Raw genomic sequence first — 21,941 nt, forward strand, 5'->3', positions numbered from 1 at the left:
CATGCCTATGAGAGGGTTGAAGTTGTATCATCCAAACCCTACAGTCCGTACAAATCACAACTTTCTCGTGAGTTCAACGACGAGGTAGTTTGCATGAAGTTCTGCTATTCGTCTTTTAATGTATTTATGTCTTATTGAGTTTATGAACTTCCAACAAACAAGTTATTTATGTTTTGTAGACCCGTCGTATAGAGAAGAAAAGTAAAAGAACCGGAGCCTTGCTAGAATGGAAATGGAATAACGTTGTCGAAATCAGCAGTTCTAAGGAATCCATTGAGTTTGTTGATATGACTATCGATGCTACCATCCCGTCTAATTATGATTTGGCACCCTCCGAAGATGCAACTATCGACACGGTTGATTCGCTAGAGAGTTTCTACAAAGGACTGAACATTCCAAAAGTTTTCATTAACCGCTGCTTTGTAGTTTTTTTTTGTATGTTGTTTTGTGTCTTTTTTGTTCGCTTCTTAAGTTGTCTTATGTTTATGTTACAAGATTTACTTTATCGGTTAATATTTTGCCATCCCTACCCAATATCATCTTAATTAAGCTGTCAAAGTTGAAAATTTATAAATTTAATAAACATGTCAAATTTGTCATGTTTAGTAAATGGGCCAAAAACTACCATGTTTAGTAAACGGGTCAAAATTATAATTTTTATAAACTTGTCAAACTAATCGTTTTTAGTAATTGGTTCAAACATCTCTTTTTAGTAAACGAGTCAAATGGTAACATTTTAGCAAATAAGTCAAAATTGTAAGTTTACTAAACACACTAAAGTTGTTATTTCAATAAAGGGGTTAAAAAAAATTACCAGGTACGTATGAGTTGCAATGCATATACTACTTCAAGACTTCCAATTACCCCGTCACCATTTTCTTTTTCTAATAGAATTTTTGAAAATGTCGTGTCCAGCGGCGGAGTTTTTTTTTTGTTTTCTACGTAGTTTGGCCATTATCTAGTGATAATTTATTTCATATAGTTAACGTTTTAACTTTATTTTCGTCTATGCACTAAGCAGATTATATTTTTTTTGCTAACTGAAAGTGATTTATATAACTTACTGAAACCTCCACTAATAAGAGACAGCGGAATATTTTTTTTAGTGTTTGTCCTCGGGTCATCTACTCATCTATTCTGTCAGCATATTATGTTTCTAATGTTGAAAAACTTTTTATCACGGCGGCCGAATATTTCTTTGTTGTTTTCTAATTTTATAGAATTAAAATTTCTTTTTGCTACGTGGTTTGGCCATTATCTATGGATTTTTTGTCATATAGTTTACTTCTTAACTCTTAAGCAGATTATACTTTTTTATTAATTGAAAGTGTTTTGTATAACGACATAGGGCGGAGGGTGGAGGTGGAGGTCACTAAGGCAACGTGTTACGGTGGGCTGTTTTATTCTTTTAATTTAGTTGGCTGCAAAAGTCGCTAGCTAGGCGGATTCTAGGCGCTGAGAAGTTTGGTGTACGCAAAGTACTCGGGAAGTACTCGGATATGGTAAATATAAAGAAAATAATTTTGGATATTATATATATGTCAAATATTATAATATTTGCAACTAAATGGGTGAATACCAATATAAATAAGAGAAATACATTTTTCAATAATAAATTATTCTAAAAGTTGCTAATTATTATTTAAAAATAATATTTTTCCTTTAGTAATATAAAAATACGAATTATGTTTATTTTTTTAAATCAAAATTAGCTCAAGCTCACCGACTAGATGTGATTCTGGCTGAATTGTTGACCACCTTTGATCGATTCTTAATAATTAGGCGGGGTTAAAGAATACGCCTCGGCGACATAACTTATAGCGAGTACTTCGGGAGTACTTATAAGCCTACTATTACAACATTGGATTTAATATGTTTATATTAGTTTGTTACGTTCATTATATTTTTCAGATGAACTCTTTCAACTGAAATTTGTAGGTTTTTCAGATGTTCAACGAACGAAATAAATGAACGATGACAAGTTGATTTTTTAAACGAACAAACGTGAACACATATTTGTCTTATGAAAAGGGGTTGTTGATGTAGATGACAATGTAGGTGATGCATAAGTGGGGAGGTTAACGATGGTGAATGGTAATCAGAAGTTAACTAGTAATGGAGTGGATAGGCTGACGACGGAGAATATATAGAGAAGAGAAATTAAATTAGGGTTAAATGATGAAATTGTTTCACAAATAAATGAGATGTTATAACCCATTTAAGGGTTATCCGGGTTTGGTGAAATCGATGACCTGCGGAATTTTGTTAATTGATTAAGAAGTTATTTTACAAATAAATGATATGTTATCACCCGTTTAAGGGCTATCCGGGTTTGGTGAGACCCATGACCCACGAAATATTGTTTGATGATTAATGTTTTATCTCATAAATAAATGAGATGTTATAAACTATTATAACATAAATAGGTAAACGGTTCCAAAGCGGGTTAACTCAGTGTGGTGGCTTAGAATGGGGGTGGAGCGACCAGAGAGCGTCCGTTGGTAATTCTGGACCGTGTTCACAGTTGATGAATTTGCAAGTATAACAAACCACAAAATAAATAAAATGAAAAAAAAATAAGGAAATGAAAGGAGAAAATTCCATCCCACATTGGTGGAGGAAAGAAAAGGAGAAGCTTCCACCATAGAATAATAGGAGTGTAAGTACTTGTTCCACATCGCTAGATTATAAAACTAGTGACCTCTTTATAAGAAAGAAAATTCATATGTTAATGTTCTTATAAGACAGATCACACCCAGTGGTCCTAGAGGAGGGTGCGAAGCACCCGAACGCGCACGCGCACGGGCACGGGCTCGGGCGAAGTGCGATGGACGCAATGTGACTCTTTGATGGAAAATTAAGATATTTAATAATTCTTCCATCGCGATACACGACGGGTTTAGATTAGCCCCATCGCGTAACGCGATGACGTGTAATATTATCCAGAAACTTGGCGGCATAGCGATACGCAATGGACTCCCAAAGTAACACATCGCGTATCACGACGTGGAAGTTACGCAGATGACACGTTGCAAGCGAATGTCTGATGAACTTTCAAAGGATGGTAAAAACACAGTTTGGTAAGCAGATTAAGAAGATTCGATGTGATAATTGTGGGGAATTTATTTCCAACAAATGATGAACTTTTATTCACTGGAAGGGATCTTATTAGAGACAACGTGTCCACACACATCCCAGCAGAACGGGGTAGTGGAAAGTAGGCATTGTCATCTCCTTGAGATGGCTCGTTCACTTATGTTTCAAGCAAGCTTGCCAAGAAGATTTTGGGGTGAATGTATACAAGCTGCGACATACATTATAAATCGGTTACCCTCAAATGCCATAAAAAATAAAACCCCGTATGAATTGGTTTTTGAAAGGGAAGCCGATTACAAGAGCATGAAAGTTTTAGGTTGTCTGGTATACTACCGAAGCACAGAAACCGAAGGGGATAAGCTCCAAATCAGGGGGAGGCCCGGGTTTTTTTTAGGGTATCCTCAAGGCACAAAAGGATACAAAGTCTACGATGTTGAACATGATAAAATAGTCACGACACGCGATGTTCGTTTTGTGGAGGAACAATTTCCTTTTAAAGAAATCAAGTCGAAAACTGATGACAAAGAAATGTTCGAGCCTCCTCACATTGATGAAGAAATTTGGTATTCTTTGATAAATGATGTCACCAAGGGAAATGATGGTGGGTCCGATCCAAACGACGAAAGCACACAAACAATTAATGAGTTGGATCCTTGCATTGAGAATTCAAGTAATCATCAGGTGAGTCCTAGTGTAGAGAGCCCACAAACAAATAGTGGGTCTAGCAGAAACAATGAATCTTCACAACCCAATATAGACAAAGAAAATGATATACAACAACTTGATGCCTCCAATAATGTTCATGAGGAACATAACAACAATCAGATAGATACCGAGGCAACAGGCCGAACAAGAGAAAAAAGAAACATCACTCATCCAAAGTGGTTTGAAGGTTTTGACATAAAATTGCCACCGTCCATTGACCATTCACGCACCATAGACAATCGATCTTCTTCCACGGTATATCCTCTTTCTAATTATTTATCCTATGATAAATTCTCTAACTCTCACAAAGCCTTTTTAGCGGCCATCACTTGTAAGGATGAGCCGAAATTTTTTCATCAAGCATGCAGGACGAAAACTGGGTTAACGCCATGTAAAGAGAAATCGAAGCTCTTGAAAAAAAAATGAAACGTGGACTTTAGAAAACTTACCGGAAGGCAAACACGCCATTGATTCTAAGTGGGTATACAAAATTAAATACAAGCCTAATGGTGAAACAAGAGATATAAGGCACGTTTTGTGGCTAAAGGGATTAACTTCCATGAGACGTTTGCTCATGTTGCCAAACTTGTAACGGTAAGAGTTCTTCTCGCCGTTGCGGTTAAAAGTGACCGGATAATTCATCAACTCGACGTGAATAATGCATTTCTGCATGGAGACTTAGAGGAAGAAGTGTATATGAAAATTCCTCAAGGTTTTTCCAAGAAGAAAGAAACTAGAGTTTGTCGACTAAGAAAATCACTTTATGGTTTGAAACAGGCTTCAAGGAATTGGTATCATAAGTTTACTACTGCTTTAATTGAAGTAGGTTATCATCAATCGAAGGCCGATCACTCGTTATTCACATACGTTTCAGGGTCTTCATTTGTTGCCATATTAATTTATGTTGACGATGTGATTATTACCGGAAATGATGAAGAAAATTCAACGTCAAAGATTTAGGTTCCTTGAAGTATTTTTTAGGCATTGAAGTGGCCAGACAACTAATGGTATGGTTCTAAGTCAATGTAAGTACACGTTAGACATTTTAGAAGATTGTGGCCAGCTTGGTTGTCGTCCCAGTCCTTTTCCGATGGAACAAAATTTGAAAATTGATCGGTGTCTTGAGAGCGAGAAAACTGACGCCTCCTAGTTTCGTCGGTTTCGTCGGTTGATAGGGAGACTATTGTACTTACAGGCGACTAGACCGGATATTGCGTTCTGAGCCAGTTTGTCTCAGACCCACGACAGGAACATATGGATGATGCTATTCGAATACTTCGGTATTTAAAGTCCACTCCAGGGCAAGGTATTTTCCTGCCAAAAGAGGGAGATTTGAGTCTTGTTGCATATTGTGATGCAGACTGGTTAGGGTGCACTATCACACGCCGGTCACGAACAAGTTATTTATTACTATTAGGAGGTGCCCCGATTTCATGGAAAACTAAGAAACAATCAGTTGTCTCACATTCTTCTGCTGAAGCAGAGTATCGCGCTATGGCTAGCACGGTGAGTGAAGTGTTATGGGTTAGGTGGTGGTTGAAAGATTTTCAAGTTTATTGTGCAAGTGCCACTCCACTATATTGTGACAATCTTGCTGTAAAACATATTTCCAACAACCCAGTTTTTCATGAACATACGAAACATGTTGAGATGGATTGTTGTTTCGTCAGAGAAAGAGTGGAGTCCAAGGAAATTTTGCCCGTTCATATTGGAACAAAGCAACAAGTTGCTGATCTTTTCACAAAACTATTGGAAGCACAACAGTTATGAGTTTTACTTGACAAGCTAGGTGCTCGTAATCTTCACACTCCAGCTTGAGGGGGAGTATTGGAGTCAAATTCAAATTAGTAATTTAAATTTAAATATGCATATCTCCTATTTAAAATATGCCATACCAACTTAAGAATATCTAATTATTTGTTTAGAGATAGAGTTTGACTTATGCTTATCTTATTTGTTTATATATATGGGCTGAGTTATAATAAGAAGATTAGTTTATTAGGAATGATAGGAAATAATCTTGTCAATTCATTTGAGAATTGAATGGTTGAGATTAGATTAGAGAGATCATCAAGTATAAAACAAGGGTAAGAGCATAATAGGGATAACACATTTGTTGACTTTCTCTCTCCACATGCAAGGCACATGTCAAATTTCCCCATCATTTTAAAACGTCCATAACTTTTTTATACGACATTTTTTTTTTCAAAACAATTCCACCATAAAAACGAGTGTTTTTTTATCTTTTATATGAGTACCATATTGCTTTATAAAAATAAAAAAAAATTCGTGGATTTTTACAAGGTGTGTTTTATCATAATTGTGTTTTACAAAATTGTGTTATACAATTATGTTTTATTTTTTCATAATGTTTTTTGCATTGTGTTTTTTACATTGTGTTATTTAATTGTGTTTTCATTGTGTTTTTGTCATTGTGTTTTTATTTTCATAGTGCTTTTTCCATTGTGTTTTTTACATTGTGTCTTTCTCATTGTGTTTTTCATAGTGTTTTATTTTCCGGCGAATTTCCGAAGACTTTTCCGGCAAGGTGGTGGCGGTGGGTGGCGGTGGGCGGTGGTAGTTGTTGGAGATGAGTGAAAATTTAAGTGGGTTTAATTAAGTGAGTTTTTAAAATTAAATTAAGTGGGTTTCAAAATTAAGGTAGTAGACTAAAATACCCTTCTTCCTAGCCTTCTTAGGAAAATCAAACTTCTTATGTAATAAAGATTAAGGAGTTGGTCAAAGAAAGGGTCTAGATGCACAATTAACACAAACTTTTTAGAAGCTATTTAACTTTGAATTAACAGATTAAAAACAAAACAAAAACTGTCAAACATATACAAACACGGCTAACAACTAATAAGCATAAACTTTAAATGAGTGAAAACTCAGAACGATGTCAGACACACCAAATATAGGTCTAAATAATGTTGCAGCGTCAGCCCTTGTATTCCTGAGGTCCCTTCACAGCTAGACTTGCACTCCAAAGTACTTGTAAATCAACCTAATTAACTACCATAAATCCTTCAATCTCAATCTAGAAAAGATGGTAATTGGAAAACCTGTTAATGATGTTGACATGTATATCACAGTTCCCTATTTCACGCTGCGCTTCTTGGATTCTATTTACAGAATCAACTACATGAGTGTTTGAATCATCTATCTCAATCTCCTCGAGTGTGGAGATATATCCTAGCACTAGGGGAATTTCACTAAGATCTAGACATCTTCTCACTGCTAGTTTCCTAAGGCGTGGAAAGTTGCTGCTAAAAGCATTCCAGACACGGATGTTCAGCACTGATAATTCCAAATATTTCAACTGTTGAAACTGCTCATCACCAATATCCCACAAGTCTCCCATGAACGAATCAAATAGTAACTTGAGAACCTCGAGTTTGGGTAATTGTTGGACTGTTGACATATAATTCCAATGAAGGCGCGTCCCTAATAAGGTCAGCTTTCTCAACGTTTCTGGAAACCTTATTGGTTTGCAAAAGTTAATGATTCAGGCATGTCCGTGTCTATTTTCAAAGCTTCAAGATGTGTTAGCATGGAAAAGCTAAGTAATCCGTGATAAATGCTTGATTCTGAAGAAATAGAGCACCCAAGCTTCTTGATATCAGGAAAAGATTTAAGCAAAATTTGAGTCCTGTGATCTAATATTAGTCTGGAAATTGTCTGCAAGTTGAACAATGTAGGAACACTGAAATCAACTGGGATGTAGATTCTATCACACCATAAATGCCTTAGATTCACCATATTATTGGCTGAATAATAGAAACTTTGGAAAATGCCTTAAATAATGAGAGTTTGAAGGCTCCAAAACTTTGGCTTTGAGAATGAGGATGCATTGTCATATGACCAAACTGCTAAGTACCTTAAATGAATCAGTTGGCTTATGTTGCTGACATCAACACGTGGAATATTTTGTAAATCTAGCACCCTAAGAAACTGAAAGGAAGGAGGCAACCTTGTAACACTTTCATATTTATTTGGTGGTCGATTGTCATAAAAGCACAAAACAGACCTTGTGTGAGAGGCAAAATAATTCTGATTGATCCCCCACAAAACTTGGTCTGTGAATAGACGTTGCTTCACTATGCTGGAGCCAGAATCAGAGCCAATGTTTCTCTTCGATGTTGGAATACTCACTCTCATGAAAAAATTTTCTTCAAAAGCTTTTTTCAAGCAAACTTCTCTAAGAAGATCATGCAGACGACATGATTTAACTCCTCCATTAGAGCTTTTATCAGCAACAATTAACAAATTTCTGTCAATCAGATCCATGAGGTAATACTCACCTTCTTTCTCCAAGCTTCTTTGGCCCGCGGCTTCTTTTATAAACCCTTCAGCCATCCAAAGCCTGATTAACCTTCAAACTTTGATTTTATAGTCTTTTGGAAAGCCACCAACATAAAGAAAACACTTCTTTAAATGACAAGGTAGATGGTCATAACTCAAAGCTAGTGTCTCCAGACATCCTTTAGGGTCATTAATAATGTATGAACCCACACTTTAGGCAATTTTCTCCCACAAATCTTTCCTCTTGTCTTCTTTCTCCAGAACTCCTGCTATGACAACTAAAGCAAGCGGTAATCCTCCACAACTTTCAGCTATCTGCTTCCTAGTCTCAGTCAAACTTTCAGGGCACTCATGTCCCCTGAAAGTCTTCCTACACAACAACTCCCAACTTTGGTCTTCGTTTAAACGTCCTAGGTTGTGAGCGTAACCACCCTGGCTTACATGCGAAGCAACTTCTGTAAGCCGGGGTGGTTAGAAGAACTCTACTACCGGTCTGATCATCTGGAAAACATATTCCCACATCGTCTCATGCCTTAAAACTCCAGATATCATCAATGACGACCAAATATCTCCTGCCCTTTAGGCTCTTGTACAACATCTCACACAGTTTTGATTCACTGGCTGTTTTATCAACTGATTTCCCTATAGATGCCAGTAGTTGTAATAACATATCTCCCTTTGAATATGCTTGAGACACAGTCACCCAACCGCGTTTGTCGAAGTGGTACTCTACAAGAGAGTGATTGAATATTTTGGTAGCCAGAGTGGTCTTGCCTTGTCCACACATACCCACAATAGAGATATGTCTAGCTTCTTCCGGTGTCCAGTAAGTCTATCTAATATCAATAGTGCATCGTCTTCAAATCCCACAATCAATTCTTCATGTTCTGTTGCACTAAGATTCTCTGTTGTATTTCCGCTGGAACAAGTTGTTCCATGAATCTTGATGTCCATCATGTCTTGCGGGAACAAGTTCCCCTTATTATTACTTATGATCTCCTCTCTGATAGATTTTAGGTCGTCCATAACATCCTTAAGATTCTTAAGTGAGTAGTCCAGTGAATAACCTTTGACAATTCGGTATGAAGCATTAGTGCGTTTGCATAAACGATATGTGGAAATGAAGGACATGGAGGACGGCACACTCTCTTCATAGGGCAAGCATTGGCTATCATCGTTCTTGATGACCGCAGAAGATATGAGCATATCGACAATATCCTCCGCCAGGAGTGCTGCTTCAATAAGTCTTCTCTTTAAGTTTCCACCATCATGTAGTTGTTCTTGGTCTTTGAAACATGATCTAATCAGGTAGCCAAGTTCCTCATAAAGCAACTGGATTTCAGGCTTTTTTGCTTCGATCAAACGATTGTTTCCGATTGGTATATTATTGCAATAGTTCTCGTAAACTAGCCGCCTCAACTTCACCATGAACATTTCCAGATCTACTGCGTCTGTCATCTCACCAAGTCAACTCCTATGTACGTTGATGGCAGCAGTGTTTGGATGCTGATGGTGGTCGTCCGGCGGATGTCAAGCAGCGGTAGAAGACTGCAACGTTGACTTTACTATTTAGGATTGGGTTTATGTGGTTTAGATTTAGCATATGTTAAACGTTTCAGGCTTTCAGCTGTATTTGTCGGCTGCCCTTGTATTTTACATTTTTTTCTAGAAGGTTAGTATTTTACAATTTAATTACTATTTACTGTTTAATTAAGACCCGTTCGTTGCGACGGAACCATTAAAAACTACACGTTATATTGCGGAAACTGTATACATAAAAAAACAATTATTCTATGTAAACCAACGCGTTATTGCAAAAACATTGATAGCGTTTGAAACCTTATGTATAAAAATCAAGTACGTTACAGCGGAACAATAAATTAACCTAACAGAAATTGGACGTAGAAAGTTGAACCATGTTAACTTGCAACTCAATCGGGTTAGTTTGTTCTTAAATAAATGTATAAAGTGTAAGATTTATTAAAATTTAAAGTAAACCATAAGGATTACTAGCTTTGTTCGTATACTAATACTCTTAGGGAATAAATCTAAATATATGATAGGCAATAAATCCATGTATATTGAGTTTGTGAGTACACATCAAAAGAAAAAAAAATAATGATAAAAATGGCAAAACACGTTCTTTACGTTTAAACGTTTTTTCAATAGACGTTATTTAGCGAAAGAAATGGCAAAATACATACTTCACATTTCAAATACATTTCACGTTAAGTAATTTAGGCTTAACCTAGTTAAAATTTTTCGTTAAAACTGATCATGTGCAAAGCACATGAGGGTATATAAGTCATTTCATCATTTTATTTAAAAAATATTAAAAACATTTAAAAAGTATATAATCTCTCTCTCTCTCTCTCTCTCTCTCTCTCTCTCTCTCTCTCTCTCTCTCTCCTACAGATCCACCATTACCACCCCATCTTCCTTCTCCTTTAATATCCACCACCACCACCAACAACAGCCAGGCAACACCACCTCTTGCAGACCGCCACCGCCACCACCTTATGCCGCCACTAGCCACCACCTTACGCCGCCACTACCCGTCCACACCATCACAATCGCTACACCACTGCCATACTCTCCTCAACGGCTCAACCTCATCTTCTTCCCCAAATCCAAGAAGTTCGATTAGGGTTTTTAGGGGATGAAATCGAGAAGAAGGTGATGAGTATTTTGAAACCCTAGATCCTTAAAATTAGGGCCTTTGCAAGCTATGCACTTGCAACCATCGCCAGTTTCGGTTCCGGCTCCGCCTCCGGCTCCGCCTCCGCCTCAACCAGCAACCATGGCCGGCGAGGTATAAAGTCATTGAGATCTTTGACGATTGTGGGTAGATAGTGTTAGTTTATTGCGGTAGTGTGGTGGAGGCGGTTTGTTGAGGAAATAATATGGCGATAGGGGGAGATTTGGAGCGAGGTTTTTCGACGACGATGGCCAATTGTGGTGGTGGTGGCCTTCATCTGGCCAGAATGGCAGTGAAGAAAGAAGAAGAAGAAGAAGAAGAAGAAGAAGAAGAAAGAAGATAGAGAGAGAGAGAGTATAGGTTAGCGCTAAAGGACTTAACGTGAAAGAGATTTGAAACGTGAAGTATATATTTTGCCATTTCTTTCGCTAAAGGACGTTTACTGAAAAAACGTTCAAACATAAAGGACGTCTTTTGCCATTTTGTCAAAAATAATTGAACCAGTCATCTTACTTAGGGGCTGTTTGTTTACATCTGAATACATATGTGAATATAAACATCTGATTCATTTAGACTTTAGACTGTTTGGTTTCAAACAGAAAAACATCTGAATGGTTAAAATTATGTCTAAATCATTTAGACTTACTGTTGTTGCTGAATGGGACATATGCTAATTCAAATCTGACTCATTCAGATATGAATGAACCAAACAACCCCTTATAATTATCAATTAGGCTATGTGTAGTGAGGGGTTACAAATTGAGGGATAAGTGATGTGTAGCGCATAATCAGCAAAGGGGGAATTTTTGTTTTAAAGGAGTAATGGTGTTGTAGGGGGCAGTTTTCACACGTGGAGGGTTACCAATGGTTACATTATTATTTCCTTTCATCAACAGGCGACAAATTCTCGTCGCCTCTCCTCCCCTGTCGCCCCACATATCGCCGGGGGGGGGGGGGTGTGCCGCCCGAATATCACCCAAATCACAAGATTTGCTGCCTCAGTATACATGGCCTTACAACCAATGAAGATAGAGGGAAAAAAATGAATAGTACTTTTGGGCGGAAGAAAATCTTTTTGTTAATTAATAATCGGATCGATAGTTTGGTGGTTTTAAAAGAAAAGTTATTGATTTTCTAGGTGTTAAATGTAAAAATATCGAAAGTTTGACGTTCTTATACTAGATATATTATTGCATTATAATGGCAACTTGCCAGGTGCTTTAAGATGGAAATTGCACAATTTGTATAAACTTATTTGGCTTGACACAAATAGTACAAGTTTAACCTTAAATGATTATAAATTTTTAATATATACGATAAGCGATTAAGAGTTTATGAGAAAAGTGTCTAAGTGTTGGATGATCGGTTCACGGTTAGACTATTACTTTGCTTAACTTCTCAACATTTTGTTTGACAATCAATTGGTCGATGCATGGTATGGCGTATGGCCATAGCATCGATTGCAATACCCCTTAGGATAATAGAGCATAGCTCGGCTCCAACCACCCCCAATGCATCGGGTTGGAGGTTAGGCAAACTCCATACGCCACTAGCAAATCTCCATAATTCTTCAAAATCTCCATATTTTTGGCATGACACTCTTTCATTGGTCGAGCTCTATATCGATGCACGGTCCAACCATAGAATCGACCGTGATCTTCCTTTCTTTAGTTTTTGCAATGTTAGAACAATTGAACATACCATTGACGAGCAATATACACAGTCAATTTGTCAAGCGGCTATAAGCTTCTCTACACTTTTGTGAGATCTTATTTTGAGTTTGCATCTTGGACTTTCAATACACGACATGACCACTGATAATAATGCATGTCATATTTCTCATGATTTTAATAATGTATTACTATTGGCGAAACAATATATAGGATCAGCTAACAAAAGAGTTGACAAAATTAAAGAAAAACAAATAAATCATCATTGTAAAAAATCCTTATCAGTTCTTGGAGTTAACCAAATATGGTCCATCTAGTTTATCTATATTGCACGTTTAGCCCATAAGTATCAAAAATTACACAAAAGGTTCTTGACTCTTGAGTGAGATTGTTAAAGGTGATTATAAAGTGACTAGTCTTACTAATCTATATCAAAATTGAAGCATATTTTGTGAAATTATTAAAGGTGATTATAAACTTTATTCGCTTCAAGAAGAATTAAGAAAATTAAAAAAAAACTTAATCAAAACATAAATGGACCGAGAAATTAATCGATTAAACTTTTTGTTGTAATCTATTGATTGAATTACATTAGTTGCATATGAATAACTACTCTGTTATTGCTTAATCTCTGAACGATCTTCATCTCTTTCGAGTTTTGCTATCAAAGCTAGTTCGCTCATGTATTGCTTAATCTTTGATATCTGATATATTATACATAGAAATTCAAATTAATTATAAGACGTACAATTATTTGTTATCAGTATATTCTTATTCCACTTTTAGTTGAAACCAGTTGTTAAAAATGTATTATTCAATTAAACTAAGAATATTTGGTTATTTCGTTTTATTAACTTGTTAATTATGTTTTAGTTCGTTTTGTAGTTTCTAGGAAGGCGCATATGGTGGATCATGGAATCTTGCTGCTGGAGTATATAAAGCAGCATAGATAGTACGCCATCTGGATTCTAGCAAATCAACACCTTCACATGACACCAAACACAGATATGGAAATGTTCATGGCAAATTTGAGGAGGTTACTTTACGAGAACTACTATGGTAATACACAGATTGCTAACAATCTTATAATCGAAAAAAGAAAGCCTGAATTCCAGATGCTTTATGAGGAGCTTCGTTACCTGATTGGATCATGTTTCAAAGACCGGACGATCGACAAAAAACAAGTACACGAACTTGAAGATCATGCGGGGAGCTGGAAGAGAAGGCTTATGGATGCAGCACAGGAGGCAGAAGACACGGTTGATATGTTCTTAACTTCTGCTATCATGAAGCGAGAACTCAGGGATAGTTTCGTTGAGTATAAGATCGAGCAGGGATCCCCCATGCACATTAAATTTGTACCCGGTTCTGGCCACGAGTGGATATATCCGTGTATAGTATTCCCCACTTCCAAAGATTATTTACTTGATTGCTCTCTTGAGGGCCTTAAGGATGTTATGGGAAAACTAAGATCTATTAAAGAGGAGACGAGTAATGAGAAAGGCGACAATGTTGGCCGAGACATGATGACGGATGAGAAGATTGAAGCTGCTTCAACAACTTGTGCCACCGGAGATACAAGAGTGAATCTTAGTTCAATAGAACATGAAGAAGTGATTGTTGGCTTGGAAGAAGATGCACTATTAATAATAGATAGACTTACCGGGTACCACAAGAAGCTAGGCATAATCTCGATTGTGGGCATGGCAGGACTAGGTAAGACTACTCTGACTACCAAAATATTCAATGATTCTCTTGTTGAGTACCATTTTGATAAACGTGGGTGGGTTACCGTGTCTCAAGCATATTCAAAGCGAGATTTGTTATTACAACTACTAGTATCGATAGGCAAATCAGCTCATGAGACAATGAGTGAATCAAAACTCTGTCAAATGCTTTACAAGAGCCTAAAGGGTATAAATATTAGATAAATATTTTTATGTATCTTTTATTATTGGTATATATCTCCTAATTTTGGTCATCTCCTAAAGTCTAGGAAGTTTGTTATTATTCCTTGTATATATAATATTGTTAATAGAGAATTCTATTTTGTGGTTGAATATCAAATCTTCTCATATTATTCCCGTTTTACATGGCTTTATCCACTTAAAACTAAAACTGGTTTTTACCCGATTCTTGAGGCCTTTATTAAGTTGGCAGAAACCCAATGTTCTAGAAAGATTAAGATTTTCCAATCCGATGGTGGCTCGGAATTTCTAAATCATACGGTCAAACAAATTTTGCAAAACAATGGCACTCTCCATCGTGTCTCATGCCCATACACACCCGAGCAAAATGGTCGTGCCAAACGCAAACACCGACATATTGTTGAAACCGGACTCGCAATGCTTTTCAACGCCCATGTTCCGGCTCACTATTGGACGGGCGCCTTTGCTTCGGCCACTTATATCATAAACCGGTTACCCACAAAAATACTCGATAACAAATCTCCATTTGAGTTAATATACTCACAAGCTCCAACCTACAATAACTTTCGCACCTTCGGTTGCCAAGTTTTCCCGTATCTCCGAAATTACTCACCTCACAAACTTGCCCCAAGGAGCTTACCGTGTGTTTTTATTGGGTATAGCACTTAATACAAAGGGTACCGGTGTCTTGATCCATCTACCTCGCGGATTTACATTACCCGGCATGCGCGCTTCAACGAGTCCGTCTTCCCCTTTGAAGGCGTTAAATCCCCTTCAAACCCAACAGATTTGGACCTTTCAAGTTTTCTTGATGATTTTCCCAACCCAACTTATTCACCCGCGAATCAGCCTTCCATTCCCATTCCTAGTTCCACACCTCCAATCTAGCCTCAGACTCATCCGACTCCCTGTTCCCTTTGCCCTCCACATATGGCTCACACTTCCCCACCCAAGCCTACCAACCCACCACAAGATCCTCCAACACCAGCCCATCAATCCCCACCTCCTAATTTAGCCGACCCCTCCCCAGCTATCACACCACAAAATACACCAGATCCAATCCCTCCACCCTCTCCTGTCCACCCGTCACCCCTGAAATACCCGTTAACATCACCCACCAACAGCCCGTCAATCAACTCCGTATGGTTACTCGTGCAAAAGCGGGTATATTTAAACCGAAACATCAAGCAGACCTGGCCTCTTTATCGACTAGTGGATTACACACAGCTCTCTATGCTGAATCCATACCAAAAGGGGTTAAGACGGCCGCCAAAAACGCTCTTTGGATGGCAGCCATGAATGAGGAACTGGATGCTTTAAAGCTAAATGCTACATGGACTCTTGTTCCGCGACCTGCTCATGCAAATGTTGTTGGCTCGAAATGGGTGTACCGGATTAAATACAAGTCGGATGGCTCAATTGAACGATATAAAGCCCGTCTTGTGGCTCAAGGGTACTCTCAAATCCCCGGATTAAACTATTCTTACACGTTTAGTCCGATGGTTAAAGCCTCAACTGTCCGTATCGTACTATCACTTGCTGTTTTAAACAAATGGGTCCTGTATCAACTGGATGTCAAGAATGCCTTCTTGAATGGGTATCTAACCGAAACGGTTTTTATGGAGCAGCCACCCGGATTTGTTAATGGTAATTATCCGAATCACGTTTGTAAGCTCAACAAAGCCCTGTACGGCTTAAAGCAAGCTCCAAGAGCGTGGTTTCAACGCCTAAGCTCCTTTCTTTTAGCCTTCGGTTTCACATGTAGTCGTGCGGATACACCTTTATTTGTTTACAAACAGGGCCCTCACTTAATGTATCTGTTGGACTATGTGGACGATCTAATCCTTACCGGAAATTGTGAGTATATTATCCATGGTTTTGTGGATCGGCTACACAAGGAATTTGCAATTAAAGATCTTGGAAATCTAAGCTATTTTTTTGGTCTCGAAGTGGCTTACACTACTGATGGTCTGTTTTTATCCCAAACAAAGTATGCCACAGACATCCTTCAACGTTCGGAATGGATTCACGCCAAACCGGTCATCACCCCTCTTGCTCCTCATCAGTCCTTCACTTCAGATGGTGAGCCATTTATGGATGCAACTCTTTACCGATCCCTTGTTGGAGCTTTACAATACTTGACAATAACCAGACCAGACTTATCATATGCTGTGAATCAAGTCAGTCAATTCCTTCAGCCCCTACTGTTGATCACTTTCAGGCTGTTAAACGAATCATTCGCTATGTTAAAGGCACAGTTTCATTTGGTCTACACTTTTCTCGTCCTCACAAAAACCTTATTCTTGGATATTCAGATGCTGATTGGGCGAGGTGTATTGAAACCAGAAGATCAACTTATGGTTACTCCATTTTTCTCGGTGGCAATCTTGTTTCTTGGAGTGCCAAGAAGCAACCCACAGTCTCTAGATCCAGTTGTGAGTCCGAGTACCGCGCCATGGCAAATACTGCTGCTGAAATTGTCTGGATTACTCATCTTTTACGTGAGCTCTACGCATTGCCACCTGATAGGCCGACATTACTTTGTGATAACAAGAGTGCATTGTTCATGTCACAAAATCCGGTCTCTCACAAACGAGCGAAACACATTGATTTGGATTACCACTTTGTTAGGGAACTTGTTAATTCAGGAAAGTTGTATACGAAGTTTGTGCCTACCAATCTTCAAGTGGCGGATATATTCACTAAAAGTCTTCCGCGCGCCTCTTTTGAGACGTTTCGATCCATGCTTCGCCTTGGTCCACCGCCTTGCAGATTGAAGGGGGGTATTAGATAAATATTTTTATGTATCTTTTATTATTGGTATATATCTCCTAAATTTGGTCATCTCCTAAAGTCTAGGAAGTTTGTTATTATTCTTTGTATATATAATATTGTTAATAGAGAATTCTATTTTGTGGTTGAATATCAAATCTTCTCGATAAAATACTTGATTGTCATTGATGATATATGGAGTTGTAAGGCATGGGAAAATGTGGGAATATGTTTTCCAAATGATAACACTGGTAGTAGAGTTCTTTTAACAACCCGGCTTACAGAAGTTGCTTTGCATATAAGCCGGGGTGGTTTCACCCACAACCCACAACATTTAACCGAAGACCAAAGTTGGGAGTTGTTGTGCAGGAAGACTTTCAGGGGACATGAATGCCCTGAAAGTTTGGTTGAGACAGGGAACATATCGTTAGAAAGTGTGGAGGATTGCCCCTTGCATTAGTTGTCATAGCAGGACTTCTGGAGAAAGGAGAGAAAAGGAAAGATTTGTGGGACAAAATTGCTGAAAGTGTTGGTTCATATGTTATTAAAGACCCTAAAGGATGCTTGGATACACTAGCTTTGAGTTATGACCATATGCCTTCTCACTTGAAGGAATGTTTTCTCTATGTAGGGGGCTTTCTAGAAGACTATAAAATCCAAGTTCAGACGTTGATCAAGCTTTGGATGGCCGAAGGGTTTATAAGAGAAACAAGCCAAAGAAGCTTGGAAGAAGAAGGTGAATATTACCTCATGGATCTAATTGACAGAAATCTATTAAGTGTTGCTGAAAAAAGGTCTAATGGAGGGATTAAATCATGTCATCTGCATGATCTTTTGAGAGAACTCTGCTTGACAAAAGCATCCGAAGAAAATTTCTTCAAGAAAACGAGTATGTCAGTGTCAAACAACAGTTCTTTCTTGGATTCTCCTTCCAACATGGTGAAGCAACGCCGTCTATTCACAAACTATGAAGTTTTGAATAAGATCTATTCGCATAATTATGCCATGTACACAAGGTCTGTTTTGTGCTTTCATGATAGTCGACTTCCAGAAGATAGAACTACAAGTTGGGTTTTCTCTTTTTTGCTTCTTAGGGTGTTGGATCTACAGAATATTCCAATAGCTGATTTTGAAAAAATTAAATTACTAGTTCATTTAAGATACTTAGCAGTTTGGTCACGCAGACATGGCTCCATATTTGAAGAGACTAATTTTTGTAGCCTTCAAACTCTGATTATAAAAGGCAAGTTTCAAAGCTTCATATATTATGGAGATAATATGGTGAATCTAAGGCATTTGCGGTGTGACAGAATTGACTTCTCAACTGATTTCTATGTCCGTAGATTGTCCCACTTGCAAACGATTTCCAAGCTAAGATTAGATTATAGGGCTCAGTGTTTGCTTCTAGCGTTTCCTAATATCAAGAAACTAGGGTGTTCTATCTTTTCAGCATCAATCAATCATGGATTACTTAGCTTTGCCATGCTAGCCAATCTTGAAGCTTTGAACATAGAGAAGTACATGTATGACACGGTAAATTTAGCGAATTACACGATAAAGTTCCCGGAAACTTTGAAAAGGTTGACCTTAAAAGGGTTATGTCTTCCTTGGAGTTACATGTCAGCAATTCAACGACTACCCAAACTCGAGGTTCTCAAGTTACTAGAATCTCCGTTCAGAGGACACCTTTGGGACACCTGTGATGCGCAATTTCACCAATTGAAATTTTTGAAATTAGAGAAGCTGAACATCCGCTTCTGGGAAGCCTCTGGCATCAACTTCCCATGCCTCAAGAGACTAGTAGTGAGAAGTTGTGAATATCTAAAGGAAATTCCACCAGAACTAGGGAACATCTACACACTCGAGCATGTTACGGTTGATTATTCAAACTCTAATGTACTCGAATCCGTAAACAGAATTCAAGAAGCTCAACGTGAGAAGGGGAACTGTGATATCCATGTCAACATCATTCACAAGGATCCAGGTGAAGTCTTTTTTGAGGGAGACCCCTTTCTATGACTATATCTTATCATTTTGCATCAAATAGTTGTATGAATGGCAAGTTTCTTGTACAACATGAATGTTTATATAATAACATCATGAATAATGTAAGTGTAATGTGTGTATCTGAGCTTTGTTATGTATTAATATTTGTGTGATTCATTTAGTTTATGCTTTTGTTTGTCTATGATACATTTATTTAATCGATGGATTGTAAAATATGTTTGACACAAATATTGTAACCGGCTTGACTCGTTTATCAATGACATTTTGTATGAATATATTCACTAATGGGGTGTTTTGGGTTCCTTTTTGAAGCCTTCTTTTGACTTTTAACTTTTGAAAAAAAAGCTATAAGGTGTTTGGTAGTAAAATTGGTTGTGAGTGTAAAAGTTGCAAAAGTCACAATACTGTGACCTCCAACTTTTACCAATATAGTCCCAAACACCCTCTAAGTTCCCAAGAAGAAAAGCAATGATTTTTCACGCCGTGGGTCTTGTTTTGCTTTACTGTTTACGGAAGGCAAGAAGTGATATGGTGAACGGTATTGCTATAACGGTGCCAAATATAAATTCAAAGAAACAGATCGAGAAGGAATCTTTCTCATGGGAAGATTGAGATGTGTTTAATCGTTTGTTTTAGGTGATGTATGTTTTTTTGGCGACGATGGCTTGCATCTTGCTAGGCCCTCTTGTATGTTGCGCCTTTTTTATACATGTTATAATAAAATATTTCGTTGGTCGTTAGAAAAAAAAATCCATAATTAAGTAATGCAATTAAACACATACAAAAAATGGATATTAAAGTTGATTTTTGTTCCCACATCGACCGTTGCAAAATGATGAATGGATGTTGCAAATAATAAAAGTCTATTGAGGATGATATGAAGTGCTTTAACCCGTCCTGTCAGGGTGAAAGGTGACCAACCAATGATCGAATAGAGACGGTTGGTCATGCTGACACTTAAGACAAACGAACACACACTTTAAGGCGAATGAGCCTGCCCTACTTTAGGTGGGCTTGTTCGTCAATTTTTGGATGTCCCATAAATGGGCTCACAAACTACATAAACGAAAATCTTTATTTGGTAGTTTTATACTTTTAATGTTCATTAATGAGCTTCGTGGAAGTTTTACATACAAGATTGTAACTACACTTTGCTCAAACAAACACTTGTGTTATTATCTTTTTATTATCATAAATAAGCTTCGTGGGCCCGGTAAACCAGCTTCTAACTCGACCCGATAACACAAAATGGCCAGTTTGACCTAAAAACCATTCCAACTCGACCCAATAACACAAAATGGCCAGTTTGACCTAAAAACCATTCCAACTCGACCTGCTTGGCAGTTTGGATAGTCTAGGGGTGTTTACGGTCCGGTTTTCGCGGTTTTTGGGTCAAGCCGTGAACCAAACCATTAGTAACGGTTTTAGTTTTTGCAAACCATAACCAAATCGTAGAACTTTTAAACCAAACCGTTACCGTTACTAACGGTTTGGTTCCGGTTTGGTTTCACGGTTTGGGCCTTTCAAATTTTTATACAAATTGTTCAACAAAGGTATGATATATTTATAGTAAAGTTGTCAATAATTTGCAAATATCAAACATGTTTAAATACAATATGTTCACGGCCTAAGTTTAAACACAAGTTGTTCGAAACATGCATCAAAATAACTATGTGACCAAACTTGAATATGCCAAAATACATCAAAAAGTTAACAAAATACATCAAAAAGTTAATGGCTTGGCTTAGCACATTTTCTAATTCATTGCAAGTATGCAGTTAATAAATATTATATACATTACTGGTTCTAGTTTAACAAATATATTCATATATAAACTTAGATATATTAAGAAATTAAATATAATTAACTTATACAATACGGTCCGGTTTTATACGATTGGTTTTCGGTATTAACCGTAAACCAAATCGTTCTCTACGGTTTGAAACTTTTGAAACCGACCGACCGAAACTTAAGAAAAAAACCAACCATGAAACCGAACCGATGACCGGTTTGTACGGTTTCACGGTTTCGAACCGAACCGTGAACACCCCTTTTGGATACCAGTTCCCCCCTCTCGTGGACTAAACCGTTTATAACCCGACCCAATTTTCCTCAAACCAACATAACCACCAATTTGTATAACCACACACCAGTTTTGATCGAATTTGACCTGATCGATTCCGTTGATAGCCCGAACAGGTTTGGGCCGCCCATAACCTGTTGTGCACCTCTAGTCTAAACTAGAAAGACGCTCTAACACTTGATGACTTGAACATGAGTAGAAAATCCGAATAATAAACGTGGGGAAGTTCATTGATGATGTTGTCTAATAGAATGCGGGGAGAAGTTGTACATTGCTTTAGCGAACCGAGCCATGGTTGAATCATTTGACCCATAGTGTAGCGTGATCGATCCTTTAGTCCTAATAACTTAATAAAAATACCGGTACTGCACCGATTACATAATCTTAAAAGGTTGGTACGGACAGTACCCGATTTTTTGCATTTATGTTACCGGTTCAATCCGGTACCATTAATAAAGATTCTCAAGATCATCACATACTCATCACCTCCACCTCCCGCGCCTATTGAGAACGGACAACAGTTTTTTTCTTCACTGATATCCAGGAATTTTATCTTTAGTTTCCGAACCGTTTCAAAAAGTTGCCCTTTTGTTGGATTAAAACCCAAACATTTGGTAATCGTCTCCAACATCATCTTCATATCGTTTTTATTTTCTTGTTTTTCAGCACCTTTGAAATTT

At 37.7% G+C, this 21,941-nt stretch overlaps 1 protein-coding gene across 1 annotated transcript; it reads right to left on the bottom strand.

Moving 5' to 3' along the window:
- Positions 1–6,838: 6,838 nt before the first annotated feature.
- Positions 6,839–8,157, bottom strand: LOC143592319 (putative disease resistance RPP8-like protein 2). Its single transcript, XM_077072265.1, has 2 exons — positions 7,829–8,157; positions 6,839–7,280 (listed from the first exon to the last, which is right to left on the bottom strand). The coding sequence occupies exons 1-2, from the start codon at positions 8,155–8,157 to the stop codon at positions 6,839–6,841; spliced, it is 771 nt and encodes a 256-aa protein (XP_076928380.1).
- Between the last annotated feature and the right edge of the window lie 13,784 nt (positions 8,158–21,941).

Source organism: Bidens hawaiensis, unplaced genomic scaffold (assembly GCF_021521415.1).
Source record: "Bidens hawaiensis isolate Kalapana, Puna unplaced genomic scaffold, B.hawaiensis_p1.1 tig00040689_1, whole genome shotgun sequence".
Taxonomy (NCBI): Eukaryota; Viridiplantae; Streptophyta; class Magnoliopsida; order Asterales; family Asteraceae; genus Bidens; species Bidens hawaiensis.